The sequence below is a fragment of the Dromiciops gliroides genome, chromosome 5 (genome assembly GCF_019393635.1).
Source record: "Dromiciops gliroides isolate mDroGli1 chromosome 5, mDroGli1.pri, whole genome shotgun sequence".
Lineage (NCBI taxonomy): Eukaryota > Metazoa > Chordata > Mammalia > Microbiotheria > Microbiotheriidae > Dromiciops > Dromiciops gliroides.
This window is the reverse complement of record NC_057865.1, coordinates 219,983,872-219,998,718: the sequence shown is the minus strand read 5'-3', so window position 1 is coordinate 219,998,718 and position 14,847 is coordinate 219,983,872. Positions and strand designations below refer to the sequence as shown.

General features: G+C 41.3%; 1 protein-coding gene across 1 annotated transcript in view; it reads left to right on the top strand.

The window, feature by feature from the left end:
• The first annotated feature begins 1,893 nt into the window (after positions 1-1,893).
• LOC122728366 (keratin, type II cytoskeletal 2 oral-like) overlaps positions 1,894-14,847 on the top strand; it is a 17,054-nt gene continuing 4,100 nt past the window's right edge. The window contains exons 1-6 of the mRNA XM_043966916.1: positions 1,894-2,424; positions 3,503-3,723; positions 4,890-4,950; positions 7,258-7,353; positions 8,051-8,215; positions 8,324-8,449. Coding sequence (XP_043822851.1) covers positions 1,894-2,424; positions 3,503-3,723; positions 4,890-4,950; positions 7,258-7,353; positions 8,051-8,215; positions 8,324-8,449 — 1,200 coding nt within the window. The remainder of the gene's footprint in view (positions 2,425-3,502; positions 3,724-4,889; positions 4,951-7,257; positions 7,354-8,050; positions 8,216-8,323; positions 8,450-14,847) is intronic.

Genomic DNA, 14,847 nt, shown 5'->3' with positions numbered 1-14,847 from the left:
TATTTTTCCAAATAGTTTAGATAGTATGGAATTTATTGTTCTTTATGCTTGATAGAATTCATTTGTAAGCCCATTTGGTCCTGAGGATTTTTTCTTAGGGAGTTCATTAATGGCTTATTCAATTCTTTTTTCTAAGACAGGGCTATTTCAGTAGTCTATTTCCTCTTCTGTTAATCTGGAAAATTTATATTTTTGTAAATATTCATCCATTTCACTTAGATTATCAGATTTATTGGCATATAATTAGAAATATAAAATTTCCCCTAAGTACTGCTTTGGCTGCATCCCATATATTTTGGTATGTTGTGTCATTATTTTCATTCTCTTTAATGAAATTATTGATCACTTCTATGAGTTGTTCTTTGATCCACTCATTCTTTAGGAATAGATTATTTAGTTTTCAATTAATTTTTGTTGTTGTTGTTGTTGTTTTGTATTTTTTTTTTCTGGGGCAATGGGGGTTAAGTGACTTGCCCAGGGTCACACAGCTAGTGTCAAGTGTCTGAGGCTGGACTTGAACTCAGGTCCTCCTGAATCCAGGGCCAGTGCTCTATCCACTGTGCCACCTAGCTGCCCCATCCCAATTAATTTTTAATCTATGTTTCCATGGCCCTTTATTGAATGTTATTTTTATTGCATTATGGTTTGAAAAGGAGGCATTTAATATTTCTGCCTTTGGTTTTGAGGTTTTTATGCCCTAATATATGGTTAGTTTTGTGTAGGTGCTACATAGCACTGACAAAAAAGTATATTTCTTTCTATTTCCATTCAATTTTCTCTATAGGTCCATCATTTCTAAAATTCTGTTATTCTCCTTAACTTCTTTCTTGTTTATTTTATGGTTAGATTTATCTAGTCTGAGAGGGGAAAATTGAAATGTCTGTTTTGTTTCTGACCACTGCCACCCTCAATCTGCCCTCCCTTCTATCATAAACACCCCCTTCTCTCTTATCACCCAAACAATAACACCCCATCTCCTCTACTCACTTTCAGCTCCTTATTTTGCTTTTTGCCTCAATCTTCCAGAATATGCTCTGCCCAGCTGTACTTCAGGTTTACTCAGACTTCTCTGTGAAGGGTCAGGATTAAGCTATTCCAGTCTCCAACAGACAGGGGTCTCTCACAGTGTCAGAAATCTCAATTTAGAGTGAGGGGAGTGAGACTCTTAATGGCCATGAATTGCCCAGGTGTATTCTTCATTGTCTGTTCCCCACTAGCCATTGCCTTAGTCCCTTGACCCTGGGAACAGAGAGAGTTGTCAAGTATGCTTGAGAGAAGTCATGCTACCCTATGCCTCTGTATCTTGGAGTGCATTGTATCTCAATCCTTATAAAGGATCATAGATTTTTTAGCTGGAAGTGATCTTAAAGAAATAGATAAAGAAACTGAGGCCTATTTAACTGAGGTGAAATGATTTGACCAAGGTAAATAGCAGAGCTGAGATTTGAACCCAGGTTTCTTGACTCCAAACTTAGTATTCTTTCCAATATACCATGTTAACATTGAACCCCAGTTCCTTCTCCACCCTCCCCCCCCCATTCCACTGACAGTTACTGCTTGCATATTTGAGGCCCATGAGGAAATCAATTAAATTGGTAGAGGAAAGACTCACTTCTTTTGTCAACTGGGGCAAGTTTGGGGTGATTAAGCTATGAAAGCAAAGCCATTTGGGGCCAGGGGATTATCTCTGAGGCGTGTTTGGGAACCTACAACTAACTTATTACCTTCGAGGCAAACCAATCCCTTTATGACTCTCAGTTAATTGCCTGACTCTCCTTCCAACAAGCCACACTCTTTATCGGTCTATATAAATGCCAGGCCTCACTGGCATTTCTATCCGTCTGACTTATAGTCCTCTCTACTCTTCCTTGAGAAGCTCTTTATCTATTCACTATGAACAGACAAGTCTGTAAGACCTCAGGCAGCGCGAGCCAGGGCTTCTCTGGCCACTCAGCCGTGGTCTCTGGCAGCAGCCGCATGAGCTGTGTGGCCCGCACTGGGCGCTCTGGTGGAGGAGCCTGTGGTTCCCATAGTGGAGCAGGTGGCTTTGGCAGCCATAGTCTCTACAACTTGGGTGGAAACAGGAGCATTTCCTACAGTGTGGCTGGTGGTTCCAGGGGTGGCTCCTTTGGTTTTGGTGGTGGCCGAAGTGGCTGCGGAGGTGGCTTTGGAGGAGGCAGAGGAGTAGGAGGTGGCTTTGGAAGGGTTGGTGGCTTTGGAGGGGCTGGTGGCTTGGGTGGCTTTGGAGGGGCTGGTGGTTTTGGACCTGGTGGCTTCCCTGGTGGGATCCAAGAAGTGACTGTCAACCAGAGCCTCCTACAACCCCTCAATGTGGAGATTGACCCCCAGATTGGGCAGGTGAAGACCCAAGAGAAGGAGCAGATCAAGACCCTCAACAACAAGTTTGCCTCCTTCATTGACAAGGTAAGGGAGCCCTTATGGAGTAAAAAAAGTGCTATCCTTTTTGGTGATTATTTGTGGGAGGAGATCTCAAGAATGGTTGCAGTGTCAGGAAAACAAAAGACTTGATTAATTCCACCATGACACACTGTGACATGGAAGAAATAGCTCAACCACTCTGTGCTTTTTTCCCCCCTCACATATAATTTGGGGGAAAGATTCTTATTCTAGTCTCACTCCATGACATAGATAGGGTGGGGATAAACAAAAGGGAAATTGAAAGTTCTCTGAGGTCTGGGAGAAGAAAGGGGCTTGAGAAATTCAATCTTACAGTAACTTTCCAACATTAATGGTTAGCAACAGCAGGTAAACCCAGACCTAGGGGCAATCAATATCTCATTGGCAAATTTGTTCATTCTCGGAGTGAATTTTCATATCTTTCTTTGCCTGTAGACTTATCTTCTTTATGTTATGGGTTGGCTAATGTGAAAATGAGCTTGCATTCTCTTAAGGCAGTGGTTCTCAAACTTTCCCATGGCGGTAGAACTCTTCAGTTAAAAAAAAAACTTTGGCAGAACCCTTGTAATCCTCTAAAATTATATTTAATGCACAATTAACAAACAACATAAGGCTCATTTTAAAAAATCCCATAAAACTTTGGGTGTTTCACGTTTCCTTGCAGCACAGTTTAAGAAACACTCTTCAAAGGCATAGAAATGCTTAGACATAGATGAATGTGATGGGGGTTATGAGGACGTCAATTTTGGACTTAAAATTAGCCCTGGGTAATCCACAAACTGGATAATTGAGAATAGACTTGAAGTAGTGGAAACATGTGAGGATGACTTTACGTCATTTTCTTACCTTCCTTGTTTTTACTCCTCAGTGGACTTGATAGCAATGAAAAGATTTAGAATCCAAAGACCTTCCCTTGTGTGGTGCCTTCACCTTCAATGAGAACTTTGGATTTTTCTATAACTGCAGGGGAGAGAGAGGATGATCTGGATGGAAAACCTGGATTGGTGGCTGGCCTTGGACAGAGATATCTGGGCTGATCCATGCCCATCCAATATGATGCCTTGTCTCTCCCAATCCTCTGCAGGTGAGGTTCCTGGAACAGCAGAACAAGGTCCTGGAGACCAAGTGGAATCTGCTTCAGCAGCAGGGTGTCAACTCTGTCACAGGCACCAATAACCTCGAGCCCCTCTTTGAGAGCTACATCAGCAACCTTCGGAGGACTCTGGAAGGGCTCCAGGGGGAGCGTGGGAAACTGGATGGGGAGCTGAGTAGCGTGCAAGAGCTGATGGAAGACTTCAAGAGGAAGTGAGTACTCCAAACTCCTCTTGGAGGATAAGCAGATAAGCTCCTAACCTGGGCTTTTTATTGCTCCTAACTGAATCTTCAGTCAATATCCTTAGATTGATTCATATACTGAAGTATGGCCAATGAGAAATTTGACCCCAATTAAATACCAAAAGGTCTTTGCTTGGCTCTAGAATGCAAAACTAGGAACTAGAAGTTATTGAGTGGAAAATTTAGGCTTGATGAAATAAAAAGCTTCCTATTAGAGCTGCCCCAAATGGAACATGCTGTCTTGGGAGGCAGTATTTCTCATCACTGGAGGGCTGCAAGAAGAAACTGAATAATTCTTGTTGGAGATCTTGTAAAGAGGATTCCTGCTTGCGTATGGATTGGACCAGATGGCCTCTGAGGTCCCTTGATTCTCTGATCAAGGATAGAATGATCCCACAAAGTGAAGGGAGATTTCTGATAAACTCTACCTCTAGAACTATTTTAGGTTGGGGAGAGGAAAAAGAGGAGACAATTGTATTTGGAGCTCTTGGAGTAGCCTAGCCACCTGGCTCCTTAGGGATGGCCAGGTTTATTTTGGGGAGATTATTCCTAATGGAAGATAGCTTTCAACGTACACAACCTTTTCTTTTCTCCATAGCAACATCCCCAATTCCCTATGTTTTAAAGAGACAATGTTGCACAGAGTATGGGGTTTGAAGCCAGGAGACCGAAATTTGAATCCTAACTCTACTACTTACAACCTTTGTGATTTGGACAAATCACTTGTCCGTCCTCTCTGTGCCTCAGTTTCTTCATCTATAAAATGAGAGGGTTGAATTAGATTATTTTTAAAGTTCCTATCAGCTTTCAGTCCTATGGTTCCTGCTTCTAGGAAGTTCTACCCTTCACTTAGCTTAGATATATAAGGAGCAGAGGGATGAGATTCAAGAAGGGAAGAATTCCCCCATCCCCCACCCCCCATTTTTTTTTGAGAGAGAAAGAGAGAGAGAGGGAGGGAGGGAGGGAGGGAGGAGGAAGAGGAGAGAGAGAGAGAGAGAGAGAGAGAGAGAGAGAGAGAGAGAGAGAGAGAGAGAGAGAGAGAGAGAGAGAGAGAGATATTTTCCTTGTACCTCTGGAATTTCTCCTTCTTTACCCATGAGATGTCACTGTCCTATTGGGTGCCTTTTTTCCTGCAGATATGAAGATGAGATCAACAAACGCACAGTGGCAGAGAATGAATTTGTTGGGATCAAAAAGGTGAGTGAGATAGGGTTGGTTAAAACCAAGGTTCTCTTCTTGAGGGTTGTCACCTCATAGCAGATACAATCAGCAATGCCTTAGGGTTTGTCCATCTCCTGGACCCTGGAGAGGAAGCATTCTTTATGAGGGGAAAGAGACATTTTAAGAAACAAGATTGCTGCTATTTGTTACTAACAATATAAATATACCAATTAACAATGAATATATGCAATGAATATATTGAGCAGTGGATAGAGTGCTGGACCTGAAGCTAGGAAGATTTATCTTCCTGAGTTCAAATCTGGTCTCAGACACTGTGTGAACCTGGGCAAGTCACTTAACCTTGTTTACCTCAGTTTCCTCATCTGTAAAATGAGCTAGAGAAGGAAATGGTAAACCATTCCAGGATCTTTACCAAGAAAGCCCCAAATGGGCTCACAAAGAGTTGGACACAACTAAAACAACTGAACAACAACAAAAATGAACATCGGATATCATTATTAATAATCACCAATTATAATAATAGTAATAGTATAGATTTGCATTGCTAGAAATCTTGAGGAACTTGGTGATAACAACAACACATTTCTCTGTAGTATAGGGGTTCTTAACCTTGGTGTACTTGAACTTTTAAAAAATGCTTTGAGAATTGTATTTCAGTATAGTTTGCTTCCTTTGTAAACCTTTGTATTTTATGCATTTAAAAGCATTACTTGAGAAGAATTTTGTGCAGTTTTCTAGGGTTTATGAACTTGGATGGGAAAAATGACATCTTTATTTTTAATATAATTGGTTTCCTTTTTAATCATATATGTTTAAAATGCATTTAAAACATTATGCATGCATTCACAGTGCATTGAATGGATTTATATGTTAGGCATAAGGGAAGGGAACATTTATTAAGCATCTACTATGTGCCAGTCACTGTGCTAAGCACTTTCCAAAGGTTATCTCATTTGATTCTTGCAATAACCTTATAAGGGGAATACAAAAATTATTACCTCATTTTTACAGTTGAGGAAACTGAGGCAGACTTAAGTGACTTTATCAGGGTCACATAGCTAGTGTCTGAGGATAGGTTTGAATTGAAGTTCATACTGTACTAAGTGCATTTAAGCTGCTGAAAAAGGGGCTACATATTTCCCCAGGCTACTCTAGGGACACAGGAAACACACAAAATGGTTAAGAGACCCTGCTCAGTGCTTTTAAGGCTTTCAAAGTACTTTCCTTTCAATAATCTGGTGTGGCATGTTGTACAAGTGTTATTCCCATTTTGCAGATGAACAAAATTGAGGTAGGTATGGGGAAGAGGTAGTGTAGTGTAGTGGTTAGAGGGTCCCATTTGGAATCAGAAAGATTCATGTTCAAGTTCATGCTATCAATGTGACCACTGGCAAAGTTGCTTAATTTCTTAGTGTTCAGGAAACACTTTAAGACAGTAAGTTACAATTGTCATCTGTACTGGTGTTGGGAAGTTCCCTGTCAGGAATTCCCAACTGGGTTGGAATCACAGTTCAGATTCCCCTTCTCTAGGGCTGCTAGGTGCTGTAGTGGATAGAGAGCATTGGCCCTGGATTCAGGAGGACCTGAGTTCAAATCCAGCATCAGGACACTTAACACTTACTAGCTGTGTACTCTGGGCAAGTCACTTAACCCCAATTGCCTCACCAAAAAACCCAAACCAAACCAAACCAAACAAGCCAAACAAAAAACCCAATAGATTCCCCTCTCTAGAAAAACAACACTCCACCCCCTGAACCCACAATGCCTCCAGATTGAGCATAATATGTTGGTATACATTCATAAAGTAACACTGCTGAATGAACTTTTGTCACTTAACCTGGAGCATTCTGTCCCAGAAATAGAAGATTATCCTTCCTTGCCTATTAGGACCCAAGTCTCACAATGTGTTAAGATTAGAGCACTCAGAGACATTTAAAGAAAAAAAATAGTGCTAACCCAAACCCTAATCCATGGGGTGGTGGAAAGAAGGCTGGATTTGGAGTCAGAAGACTTGTATTCTGGTCCCAGCTCTGTTACTTACTAGCTGAGACTCTGGGAAAGTCATGTCCTTTCTGTGAGTTTTAGATGCCTTAACATTTAATGAGACCAACACTTATACTACCTATTTCATAGTGTTGTGAGCAAAGGTGCTTTTTAAATCCTAAAGGAAGGTTTTATTATGAAAAGAATAATAGTCAGAGAGAGATAGCCCCAAATCAAATTTACTTTGGTAAAGGTCACTCACTAAGAAGAAAGCACAAACTGGGAGAGGGAACACTGAGTCTGGGGAGTAAATCTCTGTGCTCCTGTTTTTTTCCCCAGGATGTGGATGCTGGTTATATGAACAAGGTTGAGTTGCAGTCCCGTGTGGATGGCTTGACAGATGAGCTCAACTTCCTGAGAGTTCTCTATGAATTGGTAAATATCCTTTCTCTATCTACCCCAACTGTTCTGTGCACAACCCCTCCTGTACCTAAATTCTGTTCCCCATCAGCACCATGGAGAGGGCAATGATGATCTGATCTTTCTGGGGACATGACCTTCACATATTACCAATGATGTTTAAATAGTAGTAGCCTCAGAGAAAAGCTGCTTAGCTGCTCTCTATGATCATCCAAATTTTATTGGACCTTAGTGTTTTTCCTCAAATTCTCTTTTTCCTTCTTCCTCATCCTCACTCTGGCCCTGTTGCATCTGTTCTCCGATTCCTTCCCCAGCCCACACCATTGGTGTCCTCAGCCTCCCATCCACCATTCACACACAGAGGACCCTGCTGTTGACACAGAAGAGATTCCATTCCTACTATTCCTGCTGCCTGATTTCCACTGGCCCCCAAGTCTGGTTTCCATCAGGCCTTGCTGGTCTTTTCATAAGATTTAATGAGTGATTTGTTTATGGGCAGTAACTTGACATCTTGACGATTGTCCAGATTTCTTTAGTTTGCAGCCTGGTTTCCTTCAGGCTGAGATCAAACCCCAAATTTAAGCTTTTTTTTTCTGTCTGCCTCATTCTTGACATGGTCTGTTCGGTATCTCTTCCAATTTCAACACTGGGTATTTCCATTCCCCAGTCCTTGTGGCCTGGGGGTGGGTGATTAACTATTTCTGTTCTACAGGAGTTGTCTCAGATGCAAAGCCATGTCAGTGACACCTCTGTGATACTCTCCATGGATAACAATCGCTGCCTTGACTTGGATGGAATCATTGCTGAGGTCAAGGCTCAATACGAGGAGATCACCCTGAAGAGCAAGGCAGAGGCTGAGAGCATATACCAGACCAAGGTAAGTTTCCTTTAGTCCATTTCTCCATCTCCCCCCATGGAACATCATGTCCAGCACTGAGCTGAAAGCACCTCAGCCTTAACACAATCATCTTGATTTACATGTCAGCTTGGAGAGCTGCAGACCACAGCTGGCAGGTACGGCGATGACCTGAAGACCACCAAGAGTGTAATCATGGAACTCAACAGGACAATCCAGAGATTGCGAGCCGAGATTGAGAATGTCAAGAAACAGGTGGGATACAGCTAGTCATAGCAGGGGCTGGGTTTGAGACTTCACCAAAGTTCTGAAGACAATGGGGCAATGATGGGATACTGTTGGGGTCAGATTAGCAGAAAGAATATTTGGGCTTTTTGAGAGAGAGGGAGAAGCAATTGGCTACTCCTGTCTCACCTTTAATCTTTTCTTGTAATATCTTATGGGATATTATAGGCTCTGGAAGGTTTTTTTCTTTTATAAATAGGATTTTATTTTTTCCAATTACATGTAAAGATAATTTTCAACATTCGTATTTCATTTATTTATTTATTTTTGATGGGGCAATGAGGGTTAAGTGTCAACATTCATATTTTAATAAGATTTTGAGTTCTAAATTTTTCCCTCCCTCTCTCCCCTCCTTTCTTCCCAAGATGGCAAAAGCAATCTGATATAGGCTCTATATGTACAATCATGTTAAACATATTTCCACATTAGTAATGTTGTAATGTGAAAGAAGAAAAATAACAAAAGGGAAACCCCCCAAAAAACAAACAACAAAAAAGTGAAAATAGTATGCTACAATCTGCATTCAGACACCATAGTTCTTTCTCTGGATGTGGATAGAATGTTCCATAATGAGTCTTTCGGAATAGTCTTGGATCATTGTATTGCTGAGAAGAGCTAAGTCTACCACCGTTGATCATCACACAGAGTTGCTGTTATTGTGTACAATGGTCTCTCGGTTCTTCTCACTTCACTCAGCATCAGTTCATGTAAATCTTTCCAGATTTGTCTGAAATCTGCCTGCTCATCATTTTAGTCCAGTAGTATTCCATTACATTCCTTTACCACAACTTGTTCAGCTGTCCCCGAACTGATGGGCGTTTCTGAAAGCCTTTAACCTCCTAGATGTTCCTTCTGGTGTAATGAAAACATAGAGTTGATTTCTGCTGCAGGCACCAGGACAGGCTGGAATGGCCTAAGGAATCCTGAAAAATCCCTAGGGTGGGATAATCTCCCCCTTATGGCAAATAGCTAAGAGAACATCTCACCAGAAGGAACATCTAGGAGGTTAAAGGCTTCCAGAGCCTATAATATCCCATAAGATACTATACTCAGTTCTCTAGGAGGCCATATTTTGGGCACAGTACAAGTTTCTAGCTTTCTGCTTAGCTCTCGTGAGGGAGGACATGATTCAATAAAGGGGCTTTTTTTTTTTTTTTTTTTTTGGTGAGGCAATTGGGGTTAAGTGACTTGCCCAGGGTCACACAGCTGGTAAGTGTCAAGTGTTTGAGGTCGGATTTGAACTCAGGTCCTCCTGAATCCAGGGCCGGTGTCTCTCCACTGTGCCACCTAGCTGCCCCATAATTCATATCTAATGGTCAAGAAACCAAGTTTCTTCCACAAGCTGGAGAAATCCCAGCTGGTAAGTCCTTGACTTTATTTGCTGGTCTGTTAAAAAGGCCCTTTAGGGGCAGCTAGGTGGCGCAGTGGATAGAGCACCGGCCCTGGAGTCAGGAGGACCTGAGTTCAAATCTGGCCTCAGACACCTAACACTCACTAGCTGTGTGACCCTGGGCAAGTCACTTAACCCCAATTGCCTCACCAAAAAAAAAAAAAAAAAAAAGCCCCTTTATTGAATCATGTCCTCCCTCACGAGAGCTAAGCAGAAAGCTAGAAACTTGTACTGTGCCCAAAATATGGCCTCCTAGAGAACTGAGTATAGTATCTTATGGGATATTATAGGCTCTGGAAGCCTTTAACCTCCTAGATGTTCCTTCTGGTGAGATGTTCTCTTAGCTATTTGCCATAAGGGGGAGATTATCCCACCCTAGGGATTTTTCAGGATTCCTTAGGCCATTCCAGCCTGTCTGGTGCCTGCAGCAGAAATCAACTCTATGTTTTCATTACACCAGAAGGAACATCTAGGAGGTTAAAGGCTTTCAGAAACGCCCATCAGTTCGGGGACAGCTGAACAAGTTGTGGTAAAGGAATGTAATGGAATACTACTGGACTAAAATGATGAGCAGGCAGATTTCAGACAAATCTGGAAAGATTTACATGAACTGATGCTGAGTGAAGTGAGAAGAACCGAGAGCCATTGTACACAATAACAGCAACTCTGTGTGATGATCAACGGTGGTAGTAGACTTAGCTCTTATCAGCAATACAATGATCCAAGACTATTCCGAAAGACTCATTATGGAACATTCTATCCACATCCAGAGAAAGAACTATGGTGTCTGAATGCAGATTGTAGCATACTATTTTCACTTTTTTGTTGTTTGTTTTTTGGGGGGTTTCCTTTTGTTATTTTTCTTCTTTCACATTACAACATTACTAATGTGGAAATATGTTTAACATGATTGTACATATAGAGCCTATATCAGATTGCTTTTGCCATCTTGGGAAGAAAGGAGGGGAGAGAGGGAGGGAAAAATTTAGAACTCAAAATCTTATTAAAATATGAATGTTGACACTTAACCCTCATTGCCCCATCAAAAATAAATAAATAAATGAAATACAATGTTGAAAATTATCTTTACATGTAATTGGAAAAAATAAAATCCTATTTATAAAAGAAAAAAACCTTCCAGAGCCTATAATATCCCATAAGATATTACAAGAAAAGATTAAAGGTGAGACAGGAGTAGCCAATTGCTTCTCCCTCTCTCTCAAAAAGCCCAATATTCTTTCTGCTAATCTGACCCCAACAGTATCCCATCATTGCCCATTGTCTTCAGAACTTTGGTGAAGTCTCAAACCCAGCCCCTGCTATGACTAGCTGTATCCCACCTGTTTCTTGACATTCTCAATCTCGGCTCGCAATCTCTGGATTGTCCTGTTGAGTTCCATGATTACACTCTTGGTGGTCTTCAGGTCATCGCCGTACCTGCCAGCTGTGGTCTGCAGCTCTCCAAGCTGACATGTAAATCAAGATGATTGTGTTAAGGCTGAGGTGCTTTCAGCTCAGTGCTGGACATGATGTTCCATGGGGGGAGATGGAGAAATGGACTAAAGGAAAACTTACCTTGGTCTGGTATATGCTCTCAGCCTCTGCCTTGCTCTTCAGGGTGATCTCCTCGTATTGAGCCTTGACCTCAGCAATGATTCCATCCAAGTCAAGGCAGCGATTGTTATCCATGGAGAGTATCACAGAGGTGTCACTGACATGGCTTTGCATCTGAGACAACTCCTGTAGAACAGAAATAGTTAATCACCCACCCCCAGGCCACAAGGACTGGGGAATGGAAATACCCAGTGTTGAAATTGGAAGAGATACCGAACAGACCATGTCAAGAATGAGGCAGACAGAAAAAAAAGCTTAAATTTGGGGTTTGATCTCAGCCTGAAGGAAACCAGGCTGCAAACTAAAGAAATCTGGACAATCGTCAAGATGTCAAGTTACTGCCCATAAACAAATCACTCATTAAATCTTATGAAAAGACCAGCAAGGCCTGATGGAAACCAGACTTGGGGGCCAGTGGAATCAGGCAGCAGGAATAGTAGGAATGGAATCTCTTCTGTGTCAACAGCAGGGTCCTCTGTGTGTGAATGGTGGATGGGAGGCTGAGGACACCAATGGTGTGGGCTGGGGAAGGAATCGGAGAACAGATGCAACAGGGGCCAGAGTGAGGATGAGGAAGAAGGAAAAGAGAATTTGAGGAAAACACTAAGGTCCAATAAAATTTGGATGATCATAGAGAGCAGCTAAGCAGCTTTTCTCTGAGGCTACTACTATTTAAACATCATTGGTAATATGTGAAGGTCATGTCCCAGAAAGATCAGATCATCATTGCCCTCTCCATGGTGCTGATGGGGAACAGAATTTAGGTACAGGAGGGGTTGTGCACAGAACAGTTGGGGTAGATAGAGAAAGGATATTTACCAATTCATAGAGAACTCTCAGGAAGTTGAGCTCATCTGTCAAGCCATCCACACGGGACTGCAACTCAACCTTGTTCATATAACCAGCATCCACATCCTGGGGAAAAAAACAGGAGCACAGAGATTTACTCCCCAGACTCAGTGTTCCCTCTCCCAGTTTGTGCTTTCTTCTTAGTGAGTGACCTTTACCAAAGTAAATTTGATTTGGGGCTATCTCTCTCTGACTATTATTCTTTTCATAATAAAACCTTCCTTTAGGATTTAAAAAGCACCTTTGCTCACAACACTATGAAATAGGTAGTATAAGTGTTGGTCTCATTAAATGTTAAGGCATCTAAAACTCACAGAAAGGACATGACTTTCCCAGAGTCTCAGCTAGTAAGTAACAGAGCTGGGACCAGAATACAAGTCTTCTGACTCCAAATCCAGCCTTCTTTCCACCACCCCATGGATTAGGGTTTGGGTTAGCACTATTTTTTTTCTTTAAATGTCTCTGAGTGCTCTAATCTTAACACATTGTGAGACTTGGGTCCTAATAGGCAAGGAAGGATAATCTTCTATTTCTGGGACAGAATGCTCCAGGTTGTGACAAAAGTTCATTCAGCAGTGTTACTTTATGAATGTATACCAACATATTATGCTCAATCTGGAGGCATTGTGGGTTCAGGGGGTGGAGTGTTGTTTTTCTAGAGAGGGGAATCTATTGGGTTTTTTGTTTTGGCTTGTTTTGGTTTGGTTTGGTTTGGGTTTTTTGGTGAGGCAATTGGGGTTAAGTGACTTGCCCAGAGTCACACAGCTAGTAAGTGTTAAGTGTCTGATGCTGGATTTGAACTCAGGTCCTCCTGAATCCAGGGCCAATGCTCTCTATCCACTACAGCACCTAGCAGCCCCTAGAGAGGGGAATCTGAACTGTGATTCCAACCCAGTTGGGAATTCCTGACAGGGAACTTCCCAACACCAGTACAGATGACAATTGTAACTTACTGTCTTAAAGTGTTTCCTGAACACTAAGAAATTAAGCAACTTTGCCAGTGGTCACATTGAAGCATGAACTGAACATGAATCTTTCTGATTCCAAATGGGACCCTCTAACCACTACACTACACTACCTCTTCCCATACCTACCTCAATTTTGTTCATCTGCAAAATGGGAATAACACTTGTACAACATGCCACACCAGATTATTGAAAGGAAAGTACTTTGAAAGCCTTAAAAGCACTGAGCAGGGTCTCTTAACCATTTTGTGTGTTTCCTGTGTCCCTAGAGTAGCCTGGGGAAATATGTAGCCCCTTTTTCAGCAGCTTAAATGCACTTAGTACAGTAATGAACTTCAATTCAAACCTATCCTCAGACACTAGCTATGTGACCTGATAAAGTCACTTAAGTCTGCCTCAGTTTCCTCAACTGTAAAAATGAGGTAATAATTTTTGTATTCCCCTTATAAGGTTATTGCAAGAATCAATGAGATAAACCTTTGGAAAGTGCTTAGCACAGTGACTGGCACATAGTAGATGCTTAATAAATGTTCCCTTCCCTTATGCTAAACATATAAATCATTCAATGCACTGTGAATGCAAGCATAATGTTTTAAAGCATTTTAAACATATATGATTAAAAAGGAAACCAATTATATTAAAAAATAAAGATGTCATTTTTTCCCATCCAAGTTCATAAACCCTAGAAACTGCACAAAATTCTTCTCAAGTAATGCTTTTAAATGCATAAATACAAAGGTTACAAAGGAAGCAAACTATACTGAAATACAATTCTCAAAGCATTTTTTAAAAGTTCAGTACACCAAGGTTAAGAACCCCTATACTACAGGAGAAATGTGTTGTTGTTATCACCAAGTTCCTCAAGATTTCTAGCAATGCAAATCTATACTATTACTATTATTATAATTGGTGATTATTAATATGATATCCGATGTTCATTTTTGTTGTTGTTCAGTTGTTTTAGTTGTGTCCAACTTTTGTGAGCCCATTTGGGGCTTCTGGTAAAGATCCTGGAATGGTTTACCATTTCCTTCTCTAGCTCATTTTACAGATGAGGAAACTGAGGTAAACAAGGTTAAGTGACTTGCCCAGGTTCACACAGTGTCTGAGACCAGATTTGAACTCAGGAAGATAAATCTTCCTAGCTTCAGGTCCAGCACTCTATCCACTGCTCAATATATTCATTGCATATATTCATTGTTAATTGGTATATTATATTGTTAGTAACAAATAGCACAATCTTGTTTCTTAAAATGTCTCTTTCCTCATAAAGAATGCTTCCTCTCCAGGGTCCAGGAGATGGACAAACCTAAGGCATTGCTGATTGTATCTGCTATGAGGTGACAACCCTCAAGAAGGAACCTTGGTTTTACCAACCCTATCTCACTCACCTTTTTGATCCCAACAACTTCATTCTCTGCCACTGTGCGTTTGTTGATCTCATCTTCATCTGCAGGAAAAAAGGCACCCAATAGGACAGTGACATCTCATGGGTAAGAAGGAGAAATTCCAGAGGTACAAGGAAAACTATCCTCTCTCTCTCTCTCTCT